This window comes from Alosa pseudoharengus, unplaced genomic scaffold, assembly GCF_046254945.1.
Source record: "Alosa pseudoharengus isolate Yale_2024_CS ecotype anadromous, Long Island Sound unplaced genomic scaffold, YU_APseudo_1.1 YU_APseudo_1.1_scf_20, whole genome shotgun sequence".
Classification (NCBI taxonomy): Eukaryota; Metazoa; Chordata; class Actinopteri; order Clupeiformes; family Clupeidae; genus Alosa; species Alosa pseudoharengus.
In genome coordinates, this window is record NW_027468664.1 from 18461095 (window position 1) to 18482890 (window position 21796).

The 21796-nt window shown below is 46.6% G+C and overlaps 1 protein-coding gene across 1 annotated transcript in view; it reads left to right on the forward strand.

Moving 5' to 3' along the window:
- Positions 1-21796, forward strand: part of pawr (PRKC, apoptosis, WT1, regulator) — a gene marked incomplete in the record, with an annotated part of 60158 nt that overhangs the window by 17321 nt on the left and 21041 nt on the right. Inside the window, 1 exon segment of the mRNA XM_076296780.1 lies at positions 19410-19538. Within this exon segment, the coding sequence (XP_076152895.1) occupies positions 19410-19538 (129 nt within the window).

The following is a 21796-nucleotide window of genomic DNA, read 5'->3' on the forward strand; positions in this document are numbered from 1 at the left end:
TAATCACCTAAAAACCTGCTTTTGTCTCCTTACAACAAAAGTCTCTAGAAACATGATCCATTAAGTGACACCCCACCACCCCACCCAGACACACATACACACACCCACACACACACACACTGATTGGCTGACCATCCACCAAGACAGTGTGTCAAGTTCCACTCTGTTCCGCAAGGAAGACCAGCCCCCCTGCCACCCCACCTACACACACACACACACACACACACACACACACACACACACTCTCTCTCATACTCCACCGCTCCAGATTGTGCTCTATGACGGGAATGTTGTGACACAATCCCTAATCCACAGCTGAATCCTATACTCTGGTCTGAAGCAGCCAGCACAATAGGCTTCATTCATTATGAATTCCACCTAATCAGAATGGGTGTTTCTCTCTTCACCCCGAGTGAAAGCCCCCCCTCTCTGTATCTCTCGCTTTCTTTCTTTCCTTCTCTCTCTTTCTCTCTCTCTCTCTCACTCTCTCTCTCTCTCTCTCTCTCTCTCTCTCTCTGTCTCACAACCACACCTGTCCTCTCATATTTAGCCTGAATTATTTTCCTTATCAGTCATTGCTAACGGCTGACCGGAATAGACAGCCACAAGAATGAAACAACAAAACAAGGTTAAAGAAATGGTGAATAACCTTTCTGTTGCAGATAATATAGCTTACTGAACAGCTTCTATTGTCATTCACTGTCTTTTGTTGGTTAGATTTAGTGTAGTGGTCTTGTCAAGTTTCCTGAATGTTTGCAAAACTGCTAACCCAGCTATTCTAGAAAACCTTCATCGGCATGCAGAACCTTCATTTGAGTGACAGTGCTTTGCCTAGATATAAGTAAGCCCCCCCCCCCCCACCTTATGTCATGTTAACTTTACTGTTATGTCTAGATGGTGACATATCTTCAGCTTTGTGTAGATTCACCACTCCCTTAGCACAAAATGAGATTAGGCTAATACTGCTATTTACCAAAGGAAGACAGTTGAAGGAAGGATGACGGAAGGAAGTTGAAAGCAATGCTAACTTCATTCCTTGAAATATTTTTTTCTGATGATAAAGCATTCCTGTTGTCCCTCCATCCTTGTCCTGTTGCTTGGTTCATGTTTGAGCTTTATGCAACTGTCCTTCAGAATCATTTGAAAAACGATTATCGTGTGTGTGTGTGTGTGTTGTCCGTGTGTGTTGTCCGTGTGTGTGTGTGTGTGTGTGTTGTCCATGTGTGTGTTTTGTCCTCCATCTCTGTGGGCTGACATTTACAGTGTGTGACTGACAGGGTTGAACTTCTGCCTCCAAACGTTCCTTCTGTTCTCTTTGGAACGCCTGTTTGTCTGTTGATAGGGCATACAGTCTCTTCACAGATTGCCGTGCAGGCATGAATTCCTTTTGGGTTGAAAGCTGAAAAATATTTCGAAGAGGCATGAATGAGTGCTTACTGTTTGGGGACAAAGTGGCTATCAATTAATGAGGCTTTTTTTTAAAGCTTTGAAAAGGGGGAAAATGTTGGTGCTTGGTCTTCATCTATTGTGTGTGTGTGCGTGTGCGCGTGCTGCATGTGCGTGTGCGTGTGTGTGTGTGTGTGTGTGTGTGTGTGTGTGTGTGTGTGTGTGTGTGTGTGTGTGTGTGTGTGTGTGTGTGTGTGTGCGCGCGCGCGCGCGCTTGTGACTATGCTTTCTTAGAATTGCTTCAGAGTGAAGTATTCTTCCATAGAAAACTTGACTCTGCTGAAAACAATGACACACCAAACTCCTCCCAGTAAACACTGTGACACAAGATGAGCGTCTTTTAAAAAGAGGCATCTCCTACCCTCCCTCCCTCTCTCTCTCTCTCTCTCTATCTCTCTCTCTCTCTCTCTCTCTCTCTCTCTCTCTCTCTCTCTCTCTCTGGCTCTCTCTCTCTTCCTGTCTGTTTTGTTTACTACAGGGGCATGAGCTGAGTTGTTCAGTCCATTATTGCAGTTTGGTAAGCTATTACTTTGCTCGGTTTTAGGACCTGCTCCACCAGAGGCTAGACACAGCCATGTTAGATTTATGTCTGGCCCCTTTGTCGTCCAAAGCGCAGAGTTTTCACTGGAAGCTGGATCCTGGCACATTTTTTAACCTGATGGAAAAAAAAGAATGACTCTGCGGCTGAAGGCTCTAAATGCATTTGGTGGTTTTACTCTATTGGCAAATATCAGACTCTCTCTAGCTTTTGGGGGTTGAAATAATGATAACGATAACAAAGTCTTGTTTTGTCTTCATTGAAGCTCTTTCCAGTTCAAGCGTCTCGGCAATTGTCATGTTCACAAAGCACTTGGTTTCCCAACAAAGATTCCCAGAACTAAGGATATTTTTCAAATTATCCTCGAGCCAAGTACACAAGTTTCAAACACATTTCACTAAATTACTCTGGCATTCCGTGCTGCCTAGCGTACTTACAAACGTCTCACACGCATTTAAACTCCGATTGTTGGTGATGGCTTGTCAGATCATGCATATCCGTAGCACCATAATAGAGGATCGTGCCAATGTGGATATTTGCAAAATTATAAACTGTTGTTTAAGTGACCTACCTCAGCGAATTCGCTGTTTCGAAGTGCCTCCAAATGGCATATGTCCATCACACCATCCTGTTACACAGACCCTGCCAAACAAGCAAACAGAGTTATGTAAAGGAGTCATGAAATTTTTTTATACTCACCCTGCAGTTTCCCCCTCTCCTTGCCTAACCTCTGGTCTCTGCTGACTATATTAGAATTATTATTAAAATCCTTCCTGATCGTTGTGTGTGGTATGCACACACACACACACACACACACACACACACACACACACACACACACACACACACACACACACACACGCGCGCACACATGCACACACGCTCACACATACACACACTTTCCATGTTGTCGGTGTTTGGTTTGGAAGGATACCTACACATACATTGTTGGCCTAGAAGAAAAGAAGGAAGTAGGAAGAAGAAAATGGAGCTCTTGGAGCCACTTTGTAAAACTAGAAAGTAGACTAGTCTTAACTGTATGCAAATACTCTACAGCGTCATCATCATCAACACTTGAATAACACAAAGTTAAATCATGTGTGTGAATGTGAAATCCTAATTCTTAATTGCTAAGCGTTAGCCCGTAGGGTTAGCTCTAACCCTAACCCTAGGTTACCTGTAGTGGTATACTGGGTGGAGACTTGCTCCTACACCCTTTGTGTGGGGCTTCCAGCCCTAATCTGGTGATGAGTGTTTGCAGGAGTGTCTGGGCAACAGGCTGCAGGTGAGCGTGTCTGTATGTGTGTGAGTCTGTGTGTGTCTGTGTGTGTGAGTCTGTGTGTGTGTCTGTGTGTGTGCGTGTCTGTGTGTCTGTGCGTGTGGGTCTGTGTGTGTGTGCATGTCTGTGTGTGTGTGTGTTTGTGTGTGTGTGTGTGTGTGTGTGTGTGTGTGAGGGGTTCTGCTTGTTCAGGCAAGACAACTCTGTAACCCATGGGCCAGATTACAGCTCAGCACTTTCAAACTAAAACGTGTGAGAGCGGTGCAGGCTGTTTGTGTGCTAGCATCCAATCAGTGTGTGTGTGTGTGTGTGTTTGTGTGTGTGTGTGAAGGAGAAAGCAAGCCGCAGGAGAGGCACAGCATTTTCTATTTTTTTGTTCCTGTAGTTCGTTGCTGGCGGGTACTTGTTGCCTCATTTGAAGTCTGCTAAAGCCCTCTGTGTGCGGGATTCCATTTGGAATTCACCGGATTGCAGCAAATAGAGTTTAAAGCTATCAAATAATTGGGGGTGCTTAAGAGGTAACATATAATTGAATTAGGCAGTGCTTTGCCCCACGCATAGGAGAATATGCTCTCTTTACCTAAAAGCTTAGATCATTGCAGTGCACTGATCCTAATTTTGCCCGTGACTTTTACCACCATCATCAAAACACATTATTTATTGTTTTTGTGATAGAAAACAGAGTTTTACTTCCTGTTTCATTCAAAGCATGTTGGGATACAAGCAAAGGTGACATTGACAGATTATCTAGTAGTCTCTTAACTGATCTGATCTTATCATAACTTGTCATTCTAGTTGGCCTGTTGACAAACTGCACCGACTGCATTTGAACGTGCTGCAATTTGACCGAACAACATGAGCATTTTCTGTCTTTGAGCTACAAGGAGATTTTAATGCTAAATGCATAAAACATTTTATGGTTTAATTCATGATTTTAACAAGCAAGATGTATAACTCATGTGGGTTTAGTCTGAGATCATGTGCTCATGTAGAGAGGAACGTTAATGGAAGCTCGTTCGTTTTCTATAGGACCACAGAGAAGCCTATTTTCTGTGAGCCCCCAGCAACATGGCCCATGCTTATCTTTATGTCTTTTTTAACGTCTTTCCTTCCTGTCTTTGTCTGACTTGAGGAATGCCAGCCCCACCCCCCTACCCCCCTCTCTTCTTTAGCCTTGGCAGTTGTGTTCATTTAAAGGGATCACTAGTTGATCTGCTGGTTCGATGACATAGCCAAGGCTGGCACTGCCCACTTTTGTGCCCTTCTGTTTCCTGGGCAGAATAGTCCTTGTGAAGGCCAGGCAGGCACGCTGCTTTATGCCAGCTGCCCGGAAGACGCTGGAGTCCAATTAAGATGTGTTTTATGGGCTGAAGAGCAGCCCTGGGCTGGCTCCTAATGATGCCATGGAAAGCCTGCTGATGGCCATTACTTTCTCTTATTACTGTTGTAAGATTTAAAGAGCCCTTGCTTAAATGTCTCAAGTTTGTCCAAGAAAAGGTCACCAACTGAACGCGAGCGGAGGGCTCACAGGCACGTCTGACCTCAGCCTGGTTCAAAGGTCAAGTTCAGACACTTTATTAGAGCAGGGACTGCCTGAACTGTACAATAACATCAGGGCCTAATCATTTGACTCATCATCCTATTAGAACTCAAACACTGCTCAATATTATTTAGATGCGTTCATTTGATATTACGGTAGTGCGTGCAGGGATGTTTTGCTGTTTTTGATCCTTTGCACTGTACCGTCACCAGGATACTGTTACCAAAACTAATGCCAAACAGTGCACATCTCCAGCACTATCTTTTCAGTCTGTGTGGGTTGTTTGTGTGGACAAGCTTCACTGTTGCATATCAGAAGCTTATGCGGGTCTCACAGCGGTAGCTGAAACAGTAGCTCATAGGAGAGGCAGGAAGGAACAGAGAAGGCGATTGGAATAGAGGGATCTCTCTCCCACAGTCAGAATGGCCTGGGGATTGTTGCATTACCCCTTGTTCACAGTCAGGAGGCATTCAGGGCTCAAAATACCTAGTAAGGTCTAAAAAAGCCAGAGAGAGAGAGAGAAAAGGAGGGAGGGGGAGAGAAAAAAAGCATTTGTTTTCCCTCCTATCTTTGGACTCGCATGTGAATGCTTTATGGGCTAGTGAATGGTGACTGTGTGCGTGTGTGTCCAGCTCTGAGTGTGACAGAGAGATTAGTTGAGTTGAGAGTTGTGTGTGTGAAAGAGGGAGATGATGTGATGGTAGCAAAGATGGTGTGAAAGAGAGAGAGAGATGATGATAGGTGAAGAGAGAGAAACTTGAGTGTGTGAGAAAAGTAGATGGTGTGATTGAAACAGAGACCGTGATGGAGAGAGAGAGATGATGATGATGAGAACGAGTCAAGAGATGATGATGATGAGAACGAGTCAGAACAGAGAGGAGGTGAAGTAAAGTCGCCCCTGAGCTCAGGCACTCGCTCTGCTTCACTCTCTCATCTCCAGCCCACCCCTCTTCCACACACTCACTCTCCCACACACACACACACACACACACACACACCCTCCCACACACACACACGCTGAAATTCAGAACAACTTCAATCACCCCCAAGCAATCACTCTGGTACTTCTGTCTCTCTCGTACCTCTCTAGGAAGTACCAGTGCTCCCACTCTTCCCATCATCCTCAGTGCTCCTCTCTCTCTCTCTCTCTCTCTCTCTCTCTCTCTCTCTCTCTCTCTCTCTCTTTCTCTCTTGTCTCTCTCTCTCTCCTCTCGTCTCCTCTCATCTCCACCAGATGCCCCTCACCGCAAGGCTGTTGACATTTCATTAAGGTTCTGCTGTGGGTTTGGATTGGCTCGCGGGTGGCTCTCCGGCGGCTGTGCAGAATAACAGGCCCCCAAATCCCTGCGCTCGTGTCCTCTGGATCCTCACCACTACATCGGTAGACTGCGGCCGTGAGGCCCCCAGCCCACCCCCACCCCACCCCACCCCACCCAACCCCCAGCCTCCCAAGCCAGGAGCTGCTGCTGTCGGCTTCCTTCTCTGAGCGGCAGCCAAGCCTCCACAAAAGGCCTCCATAGCAGTCTGACCAGTTACCCCCTAAATACACAGGCGCACACACACACACACACACACACACACACACACACACACACACACACACACACCGCCATGCGAACAGACACTTAACTAGCACACACGTGGATGATATGCACCACACATACAGACATTGTCATTTTTCTGTCTTTCTGTTAAACACATGCAAACAGAATAATAATATTATCTACTCAAACACACTTCTTCGCACACACAGTCAGACTCTCACTCACTCACTTAATCGCTCACTCTCTCTCTCTCTCTCTCTCTCTCTCTCTCGTACACATATATACACACACACACACACACACACACACACACACACACACACACACAAATGTCATCACTTATCCAGGCTATGTTTTTCTCCCCTCTGAATCACATTTTAAAAAAGCAGCTGATTTTATTTATCTGTGTCTGCTCTTCATTTTCCTTGCTGAGAGAGAGAGAGAGAGACAGAGAGAGGAATAGAGGGAAAAAGAGAAAGAGAGGAGGAGGAGGAGATCAGAACCCCCCCCCCCCACCCCCCGCACGCGCACCCTCGCCCCTTCCCCTACAGCAGGCCTATGCCAAAGCAAACGCTGGATCCAGAGTGTTCTGTCGTTGTTTTGATGGCCGCAGAGATCCCGTGGCCACCTCCACGCCTGGTGTGATCCATCAAACGTGGTGTTGTGCTCCGTTTTGGTCTGTGTTTATAAACCAACTTGCACAAACCCTCTCTGACAACTCTGCTCTGTGCCTCAAAAGTTATCCTCTCAGGCTTAGTTACGCATTTCTTTCTCTCTTTCTCTTTTTTTTTTCTCTGTTTATTTGCACACTTTCCATCTGACTTTGTTCCTTGACTCATTCTTCCTTCCTACTCTCTTTCTCTCTCCCTTTCTCTCTCTCTCTCTCTCTCTCTCTCTATCTCTCTCTCCATGTCTCTTCTAGCCTTTCTCTTCCCATCATTTTTACCCTCTCTCTCTTTCTCCCTCCATGTAAGTGTTTGTTTTCGAGGGGCTCCCCCTCTACTCTCCTCTCCTCTCCTCCCTCTCTGTTTCTCTTCTTCTCTTCCTCTCGTCTCTGGAAGCCTGTGGAGGAAATGAATGGATGAGGATGAGTCGTGTTACTGCTGAATGAGCTGCCTCAGGGCAGCGCCTGCCCAGGGATGTGACCCGCCACTTACACTCACTGTGTGTACTGTGTGTGTGTGTGTGCGTGTGCGTGTGCGTGTGCGTGTGCGTGTGCGTGTGCGCGTGTGTGTGTGCGTGGTCTGTTTAGGTGACCTTAGCGTTCCTGTATTCAGTCGAGGGGTTGGGGGGTGATCATGTTGCGCTACGTTCAGGCATCCTCTTGAACCTCTTCATAATGTGATTAACTGATGTAAATATCAGTGTAAAGCCAAAGGGAGCTGATGGCAGATGCTATCAGTTATATTAAATTCTCTCAAATTTCTGTGTAAATGAACCACTCCAGGCCGATGGGTCAACTCACTTGGGTGTGTGTGTGAACATGCACATCATCCTCACTGGACTTGAGATTGAGTACAGTCCACGATTCTGCCAAAAGGTTTTTGAAGTTTGAGCTTAACGGCCAATCAAATAACTCCCCTCCCTTTCCGTGCTTCTGAAGCAAGAGTGTTGATAGATTGTAGTTGCGAGATTGGTCCAAGCCACTGTGTTTACCGTCCATCCCACTGGGGTTACCGTCCATCTACAGAGCCAGGACTCGTGTCCGAACACGAGAGGTTTTTGAGCTCACACTGAACGGCCCACTAGAGGACCGTGGGGAGAGCTGAATTTGAAAGTGAGTGTTTTGGATTGGATTGTTGAGGACAGCATCTTGAATGTATTTGAGTAATGTATTTGTATGGTCATGGCCCTATTGTGGAGTTTTTAGTGCATAAGAGGTTTGTCAGAATATCAGAAGAATATAAAAGTTGAATTCAGAGGCACTAAAAAACAGATTTTTTGTTCTCTTTACCCCTAATCTTATTAGTCATTTTAATTTCAGGATGCAGGTTTGGCTCTTTCATAAGCATTGTTTTACTACTGCAAGGTGGCCTGTCTTCTTAGATGGCTGGTAGCTCAAAGGCATTTTGTATTTAATTAAGATGCTGCTAGGCTTCTTGAATATCCTGCTTTGTAAAAATGTCATGAACGATGTGGCAGAGCTTTTGTTTGTGTGCGTGGTGTGCACAGAATTGAAACCCTGTGTGTGTTGGATGTAGTTTGTGTAGAGAGAGTGACTGTGTGTGTGTGTGTTGGATGCAGTTTGTGTAACAAGGGTGGAGTTTCACCCTTTGGAGTGTTCAGAGAGGGATGATGAGGGATGATAACAGTGGACACGACACACTATTTATCTCTGAAGTCTGGAGCTCAGCTCACTCGAAAGCCTGTGGTTTATGCTACCAGATCCCTTATAATCAACATGCTCTTTACCTCTCTCTCTCTCTCTCTCTCTCTCTCTCTCTCCATAATGTTTCACTTCTGGCCTGGTGTTCACATACATCAAAGTAAAAGGGAAATGAGAGGGGGGAGAGAGAGAGAGAGAAAAGGTGAAAGTAACTGGCCACCTCTCCAGACTGTAACACATTCTCCTCTTCTCTCTTACTCCAGAAGCAGGCACTGGTGGGAAGATGTGATCTGAGACCTGGCCTCCTCTTGGGCTTGGTGACGGGGGATGGCTGGAGGCTATTGTGTGTGTGTGTGTGTGTGTGTGTGTGGTGTGCAGTCTCAGGAGCAGCTCAGCTTGGTGGAGAGGCAGTGCCATCAGGTGCCTCCAGGCTGTTACTGCTATGCCCACACCATGTCTCAGTCATCACCAGAAGCACTGGCCACACACACACACACAGAAAACTACTGAGGTCTTTCTGTTAGTGTCACAGATATATATGGACTAACTTGTATGGTGATTTAGGTTTTAAATAGAAGACGCATGTATGGCAATTGCTTGTATGGCAATATATATTTAAAATCAACGGTTTCGATGTGTGATGCACAATGTGACTTTGATGGGTTTATTTAGAATGAGGGTCCTTTGGAATATATACAGAAATGTGTGCATCACATTACATTTGGCTGGTGATTTTTCGTGTTGAGTTAAACAAGCCATTCTGACCAGGTACCTCAGACTCCCCTGAATGGCTTGGTAAGTGCCCTGAGAGAATGGGCTCTTAGAAGTGGAAAGGCAGCAATGCTATCTCATTCTTTTCTTTTCTCTCCTTTCTGTCCATTCTACTATTCTTTCTCTTCCTTTACACCTCCCTCTCTCTCTCTCTCTCTCTCTCTCTCTCTCTCTCTCTCTCTCTCTCTGGCTTTATTGCTCTGCCTGGTATCTTTAGTATTTCTTTTGATGGCTCCGTGAAACTGGAATAGTCCCTGAGCTGAGCACAGCCTGAATGAGCCCCAGTGGCAGCAGCAGCAGAGACACACACACACACACACACACACACACACACACACACACACACACACACAGCCTGAATGAGCCCCGGTGGCAGCAGCAGCAGAGACACACACACACACACACACACACACAGCCTGAATGAGCCCCGGTGGCAGCAGCGGCAGCCAAGAATCGGCACGGCGGCTGCGGCAGCCAAAAAAGCATGGCGGGCCCCCTCTCTCCCCGCACAATAGAGCTCGGCCTGAGAAGCGCCTGAGCCTGGGCTCCGGCCTGCCGGTGGACCGCCGCTCCGTTAGATAAACCTCCAATCAAAGCGGCAAGGAAGAACAGATGGCTTTTCTCTTAGTTAAGCGCTGCGGGGTCCTTCGTTGCTTGCGTGCCGCCCTCCATCTTCTGTCCCCCACTCCTGAGCCAATCTCGTGCTTGTTGTGCGCTGTTTTCTTTTTGCGTGTGTGTGTGTGTGTGTGTGTTTGCTGTGTCGATTCACTACTGACACAATAGCCCACTGTTTCAGTGGTGGTGGGAAGGTGTGTGTGTGTTGTGTGAGGACGGGGGTGGGTTTGTCATTCGCCCCTGCCTCCCCTTCTAGATGTCTCTCTCAAGCCCCGGTTGCTAGGCATCCAAGTTTGGCTGAACTCCTCAGCTTCCCTTAAATGATTTGTACGCACGGTGCGAGCGATGTCAGTTCCTGAAAAGATGGACAAGCCGGAGCCGCTGGTGTTTGAAGTGGCAGGTGGAGGAGTTGGACAGATGATAAGGCGGTATGCGAATGCCAGAGATTCCCGAGCTGCAAAGCCATTTGAAAGGGAGAGAGTAAGTCTCTGTGGAAGTGATCTACCAAAGCTGTGCTCGCAAACTTCATATCTCCCAATAAACATGATGTCCCAGTTGATTTTATAATGTAGCATATCGAGGAATGCATGGAGTATTTAGAATGTAAAAAAGTGACACACTGTAAAAAAACACTGTAAAAAAAACACACTGTGCTTCTCTTTGTATTCTGTCAGCACACCTGTTTTGCTAAGCTGCTGCAGGTGATAATCTACTTGGCAGTTGCCCTTTGTAAAATTAGGGCCTATGTAGGCAGTCTACAGCTGAGGGAATGGTTTAAGGACAGGAAGAGCCACTAAAGCTCTATGCTGATGACTGTAATAATGCCTGTTATCATCTGTGGAGGGAGAGAGAGGAAAGAGGCAGACATGGAAGTCCTGTTCGCATCTTCCCCATCGACGTCTGGTTGCTTATGCACAGACGATTCATAGTCCTTTCCTCACACCATGTTTAATCTTCTCACATAGTTCCTGGCCAGTTTAAAACAATAGAGTAAATAGGTTAGCTGTATCGGGGGGGGGGGGGGAATGCAGAGGGATGCTGGCTATTAAAGCATTCACATCTCCAAAGCGGACATGCTGTGCCGGAGTGGGCTGTACTCTTGAGTGGTACGGAACGGCGTTCGGAAGGAAAGGCGCCGAGCGGAAACGTGGGTTTCACTGCTGGGGCACAAACAAGATTAAGAGGGCAGACAAAACAGTGGTAGGGCTCCCTGCTGCTGCAGCGGCCCCGTCTGCCTCACCAGCGTATCATTAGCGCTGGCGTTCGCGGGGATAGTATTCATTATCAAACCGGGCGCTCGCTCGCTATAGCGCACCGCCCGCTCCAAAGTGCCTTCGCAGCCACCTCGACATCGCCACACCGCCACACACATCAGCCAGGGTCCGCTTTCATGTGAGGGACTCTCTCTCTCTCTCTCTCTCTCTCTCTCTCTCTCTCTCTCTCTCTCTCTCTCTCTCTCTCTCTCTCTCTCTCTCTCTCTCTCTCTCTCTCTCTCTCTCTCTCTTTCCCTCCCTCTACCGTCTGTCACTGTGTCATTCTCTTTTTCTATTCATCTCTCTTGTCTGTTGCTCACTCTCTCCCTCTCTTCCTATCCATTTCACTGTCAGCTTCTCTCTCTCTCTCTCTCTCTCTCTCTCTCTCTCTCTCTCTCTGGCTTAGGTTGCAGGCAGGGGCATTTTCATCTGTGGTAGGAAGCAGAGCAGCTGTTAAACGGATTTGGCTGAAGGCTAGCACTCTCTCGTGTCACAGATAACTCACATGAGCTGGCGCAGTGATGCCTTATTGCCGACACCACTGACAGAGGTTAAGTGACTTTGGCTGCGAACATTGAGGTGTTGTTTGCCAACACTCACAGAGATGGCTGTCATGTAGTTTCTGACTACCCAACAATGGCAGCTGGATTCTTTCAAATGTAACCATATTTAACCAGAAATAAGAAAACAAACAAAAAAACTGTTGGCAATAGTGGCAAGAGTTCCAATGGCTTCATTAAAATTGGTTAATTAGGAAATGCCCTTCTCTCAACCTTGAAGTACTTGTTGAATAAGTTTTTCCTGCTGCGCTGAAAACTTGATGCCCTTGTATAATACAAGTCTTCTAATAGCAGCAAAACATTGAAATTCTATTGAACAGCAAGACAATTGTATTAAATAGCAGAAATGTCTTATAAATAAACCCAGAGCCCAGGGCCTTGTCTGTGAGTGGAAGGTCCTGCGTCATTCTAATGCCAGAAAGAATAGACCTGGTGTTTGTCTCCAGAACATCTCAGTCAGTGGGGTGAACTGGGAACAGGCTCGTGTTTGCAGTCTGAGCTATCTCTCCTCCCTGGTCAAATACAAAGGGTTACTAACACAAGACTTTCTAATGCTCTAACCTCTGTTCTGTTTACCTTCTTGGCTGCTGTTAAGAGCTGGCCACTGTCAATCATCGAGTGTGCTAGGACTGATCCATGAGACCCATAGACTGGAGGGTGCTGAGAAGGAACTGTGGTGTTCATCATAACACAGCACTTAGGAGTTGTCGGACATATTGGAACACTGCATAAAAGTTGTCGTCATCCTGAAAGTAAGCATCAAAGCTGCTGGTCATCATAGAAATAAATTGATTCAATTCCAGTAGCTTCCCTAGTTTGGTTAATGGGCATCCTCTGTGTTTGCACAAAGAATTAGACAGAAACCCATGTAATTAGTTATATCCCCATTTGACTAGAAAATTGCACGGTGCAACAATGAGTGATCACTACATTTCATGCATTCATAAAATTTCACACCAGGGGACTTGAAAGCATGTATTCTCTTGGTCTTCCTATTCAGTTGGCGTCCTTTGGGTTATTTAAGAATTGCTCGCTTCCATGAAATGACTTTCCACTTCTCCCTGGCTGCATCTCTCTCTCTCTCTCTCTCTCTCTCTCATCCCCCTTTCCCTGGCCCGCCATCTCATTCTTCACTGTCTCCACCCTAGAATGAGCTACTCTTTTCAGTAGGTTGGATAAATGTGCTGGGAATAACTCACAAAAGCAGGGTTTCTGGGCGGAGGGCGGAGGGCGGGGGGGGGGGGGGCAGTGTGCTAACATTCTGAAAGGATTTGGCCAAAGAGCTATGGCGAGGAATTTGGAGAGTTTGATTCTTTTGAATTAGCAGCAGGGTTATAAGAGTGTATTTTTTTGCATCCTTTGGGAAAAAGTATTTCAGGGTGGAATGTAAGCTACCATTTTAGGAAAAAGCTTCAAGCTATGAATGCAATCCTTCCCCATGGTGCCTCTGTACCAAAACCTCATTCCATGCCTTCTTAGCCAATCAGATCAAATGGAAATCCACCAAACTAAATCAAATCATTCTTGAGTTCTAGATCACCTTTTGTGCAGCATTGCAATACAAGGCTTTAACAAAGTCAATCTAATCATGGCATGCTCTGTATTCTCCTCAGTGGGAGAATATTAGAGGGTCAGTTGTTCACTAGTTGCCGTACTTGTTGCTCAGGTGACTCTATGATGTATGATATTGTGATGCATGGTTTATGCCTTTTGCATGATGGTGGCAATACAGCATTGCTCCATTTGAGTGTGCTGTTGGCACCCTACTCTATTTCACGTCTATTAGGTATAGAGTTGACTTTTGAATGTTCTCAGCAGTAACAAATAGACCCAAATTGCCGACTGACTACACTGGTAATTTATACAGTGTGACTGTTTGAATCAGAGTACTCTGTCACAACTTCGAGTACCACCGAGTGCTACTGAATAAGTAGACAACTATCTCTATGTAACTTCCTCTAGGTACAGCTTATGTGGTGTCAGATTTTCATTCATGAGACAGAATTTAAGTCTGAATATCTTATCCATGACTACTCCATTATCAGTGCTGAAATAAAGAACTCAAGAAGAGGCTAAAGAGTCCAGCAAAGTTCTGTGCAAAAATAAGATTTATTCCATCAGAAATCCAACATTACAAACAGGAGCAAAGATGTCAAGATTCTATCTAGCTAGCTTCTCTTTGTCTGCACGTCCTTTTTATACCATTAGGGGCAGGGGGTGCATCCTTATGGGGTGGGCCCCATCCCATCATTAAATATGGGGTAATGATACATGGCAGTGAGTCTGAAACCTCTTGAGCATTCTTCAGCGAAGCACACAGGTCATAGAGGAGGATGGTCAAACACCGAACCACAGCAGAGTCGGTGTGCTCTAATCCTTCACAGCTCTAGCAACAAGCAGTGTGAATTTCCAGAGGGCTGGATTATTAAAATGATAGACCTCCGTGGCGGGACGCAACATAAGGCTTGCTACTCGGCCTCTGACAGGCATTAATGCCTGCTCCCATACCACCCATGCATCAAAGGGTACGCCTTGAGTGAGGCCTCCGAAGTCGAGCTGAGCGCTGTAAGCCCTCGCCATAAAGGCTGATTTAAACTCTTCCCCTGCATCAGGTCAGGAGTTCCAGGAGCCAGAGCAGGCCAATAGCCTTTGAACTGCCCAGAGCCCCGCAACACGCAGCGCAGCACGAGATCCGAACCCTCCTGACGAGACTCCACTGACCTCTTTCCCAGAGATATCCTCTTCCTCGGCTTTTTCTCGAGGAATGTGTGCTGCTCCGAGAAATGAAAGAATAACATATTTCAGAGAGAGAGAGGGAGAGAGAGAGAGATATATGGGGAGAAAGCGGGATGGGGAGAGAGCCGGATGGAGAGAGAGGGAGAGTGTGACCTGGACAACGACTGACTGGCGATAAATCCAGACAGCGGGGGTTTTTAGAGACTGGGGTAAAGATGCTTTATGGTGGAGGTGTGCTTGCCAAAAACACCTCCTTCTAGCTCCTAGCACAGCAGTGTGTGGCTACTCACACTGTGTGTGTGTGTGTGTGTGTGTGCCTTTATGGTGAAATGACTACTTATGTTTGTAGTGTCCATGTTTCTTGGCTTGGCATAAAATTTTGAGGTAGTGTGTGTGTGTTCACTTCTTAATTGTGTTGTGTGAGACAGGATTTTTTGGTGTATGTGTGTTTGCCCTTTGTGTAGCTGTGTAGACCCAGTAATCAGCTTCCTTCCTGGCTCACTGACCTGACTTGTCTGTGACTCCGGTGTGTTTCTGTGGATGTGTGTATGTATGTGGTCCCATAACATCCGATAACATCTAGGTCGTGTCACACAGCACAGTTCACAGTCATAATAGAGCCGTTCAAATCCCCTTGTTTGTATCAAAACAAATAGCAGCAGTGAACACAATCCTGTATCAAGACGCTGAGAAGAAATCACCTTGGCTTGGCAGGCCCTTGGTGCATTCTGTACAGGAGAATAGTCTGGGCGAGGAACAGCATTGGCCTTTGTTTCCGTGGCAGAGAAGGTCTAACGCCTCCGAGCTCCGGCGCTCACGCTGTGAATTGGGCGGACAGGTGGAACAACGGGTAGGTCGAGAGTCAGTGGTGATTAACGGACAAGCCAGCACCAGCGGAGGGGGGAGGCAGTGCTGGAGTCGACTAGAGGCCGCCATGGATTGATAATCCCTCATTTAAATGAACTCCTGGTTATGGGGGGCGGAGCGGTGGGGGTGGGGTAGGCGAGGGGTGTGGGCGGTGAGGCAGTAGGTGATTAACGCACCGGAGCCATTAACGTCCGCCTCCGGGCACAGCCGGCCGGAGCTTAGCGGACTGTGGCATCTGTTTATTATTATAAACTGACCGGACTGTGTGTGTGTGTGTGTGTGTGTGTGTGTGTGTGTGGATGAACACGCTAACGAGATCACACATGCCAACAATTCCTCTCATCCCTCACCGCGAGTGTAACGAGTGTTATGAAATCATGTCAGGGCCCGCACATGGTTGAAATTCATTAGGTAGGAATCAGCGGCCGTCATAAAATAACCCCCATCCAGACAGAGTTTCTGCAAGGGTGTTTGACTTCTGCTGATTCAGCACAAACTGCTCCCCCCTCTTTCGTTCCCTGTGGTGGCCTACATTATTAACTTGCCATAAAAGTAAAGTCTAACCGCAGACCAAAGAGTGTACTTTTCAACTGAACGCTGGGTTTCGGGCAACTCTATCCGTCAGCTGACTTTACCTGTCCTTGTAAAAATGTGCTATCTGCTGCGGCTGTCAAGGCAATTTCACGTCTCCTATTTCAGTGCAGTCAGTGTTGGAAAGCGCTAGCAGGGAGATGGCGGTGGCGGCAGTGGTTGGATAAGAGAGTGAGTCTCCATGCGGGAGACGCATGTCAAGCCTGACGAGTCAAATGAGCACACAGGCAGTGGCAGCCAGGGGTGAAGAGTGAAGAGCTGAGTGTGACAAATAGGGGCTCCGTTTTTTTCCAACCGAAGGGGACAAGAATTTCCAGACACACACACACACACACACTCTCACATGCATTCTTTGCTCAAATCAGCAGAAACGGACACAGATGGAGCAACTCAAAGACTCCTCGCAAGCAGGAGCACGTTTGTTTGCTGTCTCTGTTTGAACGTCTGAACGTTTTCATCCTGTTCAAGGTGAAGGCCTCACGCGCAACCTCACTGACCTCTCTTCCCACCCCCACACACACACACACGCAGGCACGCACGCACGCACACACGCACACACTCACACACTCACACTTCTGCACACAATCCCACTCCCCAACACATCTCAGTCCGGCCTCTTGCTTTGTAAACAGGAAAAGGAAGGAATGTCAGTGTCAGCCACTTCTCTGTGGATCACATTCACATTCACACACACACACACACACACACACTCACCCACACACACACACACTCACCCACACACACACACACACGCACACACACACACACACACACACACACTCACACACACGCACACACACTGTACACGTACAACCATTTACACACACGCCTGTGTCAGAATGTGTCAGACAGTGCGTGTCCCCGTATGACCCCATACTGCCCCCCTCCCCGCCTCTAAAGCCCCTCTAAAGTGGGTGCTGGGTGCCTGGGTGTTGGGCTTGTTAGTTGTCTGACCGGTCATGTTTGAGCTGCAGTCTGTTTCCTGCCTCAGATGGCAAAGATAGTGGAGTAGTTAGTAGCCAAAACCCTACTGGACTTTTTTACTTTTATCACATTTTGACTATTATTCAAGAAAATTGTACTTGTTCTTCTATCACACACAAAAAGCTTTACTCTCCAAACTATAAGGTTTCTGTAAGGTGCGCTCCCCACACACACACAAAAAAAAAGATTGGCAACAGGAGTCTTTCCTACTAACTTTTCCACTTTATATCTTCTCTTGTTGCTTCATGAGCAGAGTGATTATGATTGACCAAAGGCCTTTTTTGCTGGCAGCGAACTCAGAGAGGGGAGTGTGAGGAGACGACAGGCGTCTGTCTGTGTGTGTGTGTGTGTGTGTGTGTGTGTGTGTGTGTGTGTGTGTGTGTGTGTGTGTGTGTGTGTGTGTGTGTGTGTGTGTGTGTGTGTGTGTGTGTGTGTGTGAGATGCGGAATTCTGATACTTCTCCAACAGCTTTCTTCATTATTCATGTCAGTGTTTGTGCCCTCCCCACCCCTCCTCACCCTGCCTCCGACCAGTCGCTTGGAGATGGATGAAGGAGGAGAGGGATGCAGAACGCTCTCCAACACACACAGGCACACACACACACAAGCACACGCACATACATACACTCACAAGTCCATAAAAGGCTCTGTTCACCATCTCCGCTGCTTTCTATGGAATGTGAAAAATGCAAGGCAATTTTAGGTGAAATAGTGAGTGAGTGAGTGAGTGGAGAGGAGGGGGGAGACAGACTCCCTGGCCCCTTGAGCTTCCAAAGCAAACCCAATCATAGTCACCACATGTTCCCCAGTCCTGCTTGAAACCAGACTTCACTTCATCAGCACGAGCGGACTCTGCGTAAGGACTGATTAGGTGGTCATTTGTACGTTCTCATATCTGGGCATAGAGGGATGGTTAGGAGTAGCGCATTGGCCTGACTTATGTGTGAAGGTGGTTTACTACAGAACGGTGCAGACTAGAGATGGGAGGCTGGTTGTGGCTCCAGTTTGGCACGTGTGATCGGCCTGAACGTCCCCCAGTTCTTTGCGAGGTCAAACAGGAAGCTGCAGACTGAGTGTAATGCTCCCGCTGGGAACAGCTCGGTAACTAAACAAGGACTGTCTGCCTGCAGTCACATCTGTGTGCATGTCTGGTGTGTGTGTGTGTGTGTGTGCGTGCGTGCATGCTTGAGCTTGTCACAGCTGAACCTGTCTGGAAATATCGAGCGACCCAAACGCAGCTACGGGTGACGGAGCACCTATCTGTAGTTATGTTTTAATATGCTCAGTGTGTCACTGGGTGTTTGTATCTGTGGGCTTGGCAGCCGAGCATTTTCGAGTTTTGCCTCATTGGGTGTGTGTTTCTGTGTGTATTTGTGTGTGTGTGAGAGTCTGGCTTATCCCCAGGAGTGCTGATAAATTGTCTAGCAGGAAAGTCTTTGCAAATGATTGCATTCCTCCTTGGCCTTGCACTGCTATTTTTACCCACCCAATGTCTGCGTTACCTTCTTTAGTTCCCTCTGGGCAGTGTGAAACAGGAAACGCTGGTTTGTGTCTGCAAAGGCAACGTCTTTTTCTCTCTCTTTCTTGCTTTCTTTCTCTCTCTTTCTCACCCTCTCCAAACTCTCCCCCTCTTTCCACTATTAGCATTGACGTGGCGTTAGCCGCCCGGCGCGCAGTCAGCGAGACCCAAACACAGCCAGAGATAAAGCGCTGATATTGAGGAAGTGCGCTCCAGAAAAGAAAAACAATCAGGAAATGTGCTCATTGCTGTCAGACCAAGAATTTTTTAACCCTCCCCTGTTTACTGGGAGAGTGGGCCAGTTCCCAAAAAATTCCCCCAAGAACAAACTTGGACGGGAAACACGTTTGAAGACTCCATTTCCTGTTGCTCAAGGTCACAATGCTGGATTACATCAGTACTCCTGGAGGAACACTAAAATAACAATTGACACTAGCAGACGTGAGCATTTGATTATGACAAACAGCATCTGTAACCAGAAAAGGGACTTTATTGTTCATATGGGGGCGAGGGGGGGGGGGTGCGTCTTCTGTCATTCAGTTCAGTTAACATGGGGGAATATACTCAAGTCACAAGACACATAATATAAAATTAACCTCATCCTCAGGTCCTGGACCTCTACCTCCATGAACCAACAGAGGTCAGAAAGACCGGAGTTATCATAGTGATCGGCGTGTTTATCTGTTCCAATGAACGTATTGATCAGTCCTGAAAGCTCCCAAAGAAATCTTTGCACAGCTCACCAATCACTGCTGTCTTTGAGACTCCATGTTGCTGGAAGTTAACAGGTTCCATTGGTTTCATTGCTTCACGTGTGTTGTTTGTTGTTCTCCTCTCTCAGAGTCTGGACGAGCTGGACGATGATGACAACGTGGAGAAGAACCGCCAGCAGGAGGAGGAACTGACGCAGCAGAACACTGTCCAGAACGAGGCCATGTCTTCGGAGCCGACTCCCACTCACCTAGCACAGGTAAGCCAGGTGTTTCTGCTGAGAATTCTCCCTTCGGACAGATCTAGAACCATTGAATAGAACTAGCCATCTGCTGCCTGCTGGGAGGTGCCCCAGTTTGACTGACAGCTTGTTAGAGTCCAGGTCAGCCCAGATGGGAGGGACTTCTACAGTAGTGTGATGTTGCCTCTGTTCTGCCTAGCAGAGGCACTGTTGGCCAGAGAACCGCTCTGAGTGGCATCACCACGGGAACTGGCTGATAAACAACCCATGCTATTCACATCTCTCTCTCTCCCTCTCTCTCTCTCTCTTTCTTTCTTTCTTTCTTTCTTTCTTTCTTTCTCTCTCTCTCTATCTATTTCTCTCTCTCTCTCTCTCTTTCTCTCTCTCTTTCACTATCCATTTCTCTCTCCCTCTCACTTGAGTGATCTTACACACCAAGCAACCCTGGGAGCACAGAAAGAACCTGAATTAAAAAAAATGTCGGCTGATGCCATTTTACAGGTTTCATGAGATTAGAACCTGGCCTTGAGTAAAATATATTATTCAGCAAACATAACATTCAGTGGAGTGTAAAAAAATACATTGAGCTAATATTAATCCTCATCTGAAAATCTGCCCCAGGCTGAATTGAGTTCCCAGTATGGGTTACGTAATGCCTAATCTGAAAGAAGGTCCATCCACTCACAATCCCTCATCTCTTTCCCCAATTAGCTGCATTTACAGCATAGGACGGTAATTTTCCATTAGCACATTGTGTATAAACCGCTGGACAGCGTTTTATTCAAATAAAAAAAATGTATTAACTGCACCCATGCATTAACACTAACTTAGCACTTTAATCACAAAGAAGAATGAAAAACAAAATAAATGCATTCCCATGTAGAGCCTGTCCCTGTGTATTAACCTCATACCTGAAGACATTTTGCAAAATCAATGTATAAACCTCGGCTAATAGACGGAAATTGCTTATGGGCTGGTATTGTAAGAGCCGTACTGGACTGTCCATGTGGCCCATGTGCCAAATCAGGGTTGAATGCAAAGCAGGCCTCAGTGGTGGTGTGGAGGTAACAGCCTTTCCAGTGCCCTGTCTGCAATCAGTCTGCATCTTGTGCAGCAGAGAGATGTGGGCTCTGTAAAATGGCTTGATATTCATCAAAGATTGAATGGTGCTCTATATTCATCCAAGCCTTACTTGTCAAAGACAGCCTTATTTTCCTGAGCAAAAGTAGCTTAGAAGTACATGTAGTGGCGGTTGGAAAATGCATTGTACTACTGTGATATGTTTAAGCATTGGTTCCAACTGTTGCAGTATTATGTCAGTAATTTTTTTAATATACATATATATATACTTTGATGTCATTGCTTCTGAATTCCATAACATAGCACAAGATCTTGTTCTTATCTTGCATCACTGCAGGAAGAGGTCCAGACTTATCAGGTGAGGATGGCTCCCAATGTGTTGCTCAATCAAATCACAATACTTGCTGTATCACAAAGTCTCGCAATTACATCATATCATGGCCCAAATGTCCTGATAGTATCACATCGTTGTCTCTCTGACAATTCCCACCTCTGAAACAGAGCTCATATACAGCTCAGAGATACCCAAACTCTTGTCCACTTATTACAAAACAGCTGCTGTAGGATCTGACCAGTCTAATTGATTCCACTTGTTCCCATCCAAAAGAGCTTCGGCTCCGTGCGACATGTGAGCAGAAAGGAGATGATGTGATTAGGGGTGTGTGGAGTCACTTTTGATTGAGTGGATACTTCTCAGCCGGGGGCGAGGACCGCGTTGCATCTTTGTGTTACATTTCCCTTTCAAGAGATCATCACGGTGCATTCAGCTAGTGTGAAACAGCAGTGCGACACGGTGGGCTTCAAAGGCGGCATTGTAAGTGGTGGAGACACCGTCGACTGCACTCAACTAGGTGGATGTGTGGGCTGCAAAATGACAATGCCACGCGAGTTATATATTTGATTTTTGGAACTCGTGCCTCTGAAAAGACACAGGGAAAGGTGACATATTGCTTCCTGTCATTTTTTAATATGATCCAGTGTTTTATGGTTAAGGGCCTTTAAGGCTTAAAAAATAAACCACTTCACTGCCGCGACTGCGACACTGCTGACTTCCTATTCTAGGTTTACTTTAAGCTGGGTGTCTGTTGTGCATCTAATGCCAAATGTTTAAAGCAGTTTGAAAGCCTTCACATCCTTTCAATTTCTGATGCATGGACTCTTGTAAAGTAATGATCAGGATTACTTTACTCCGTTTT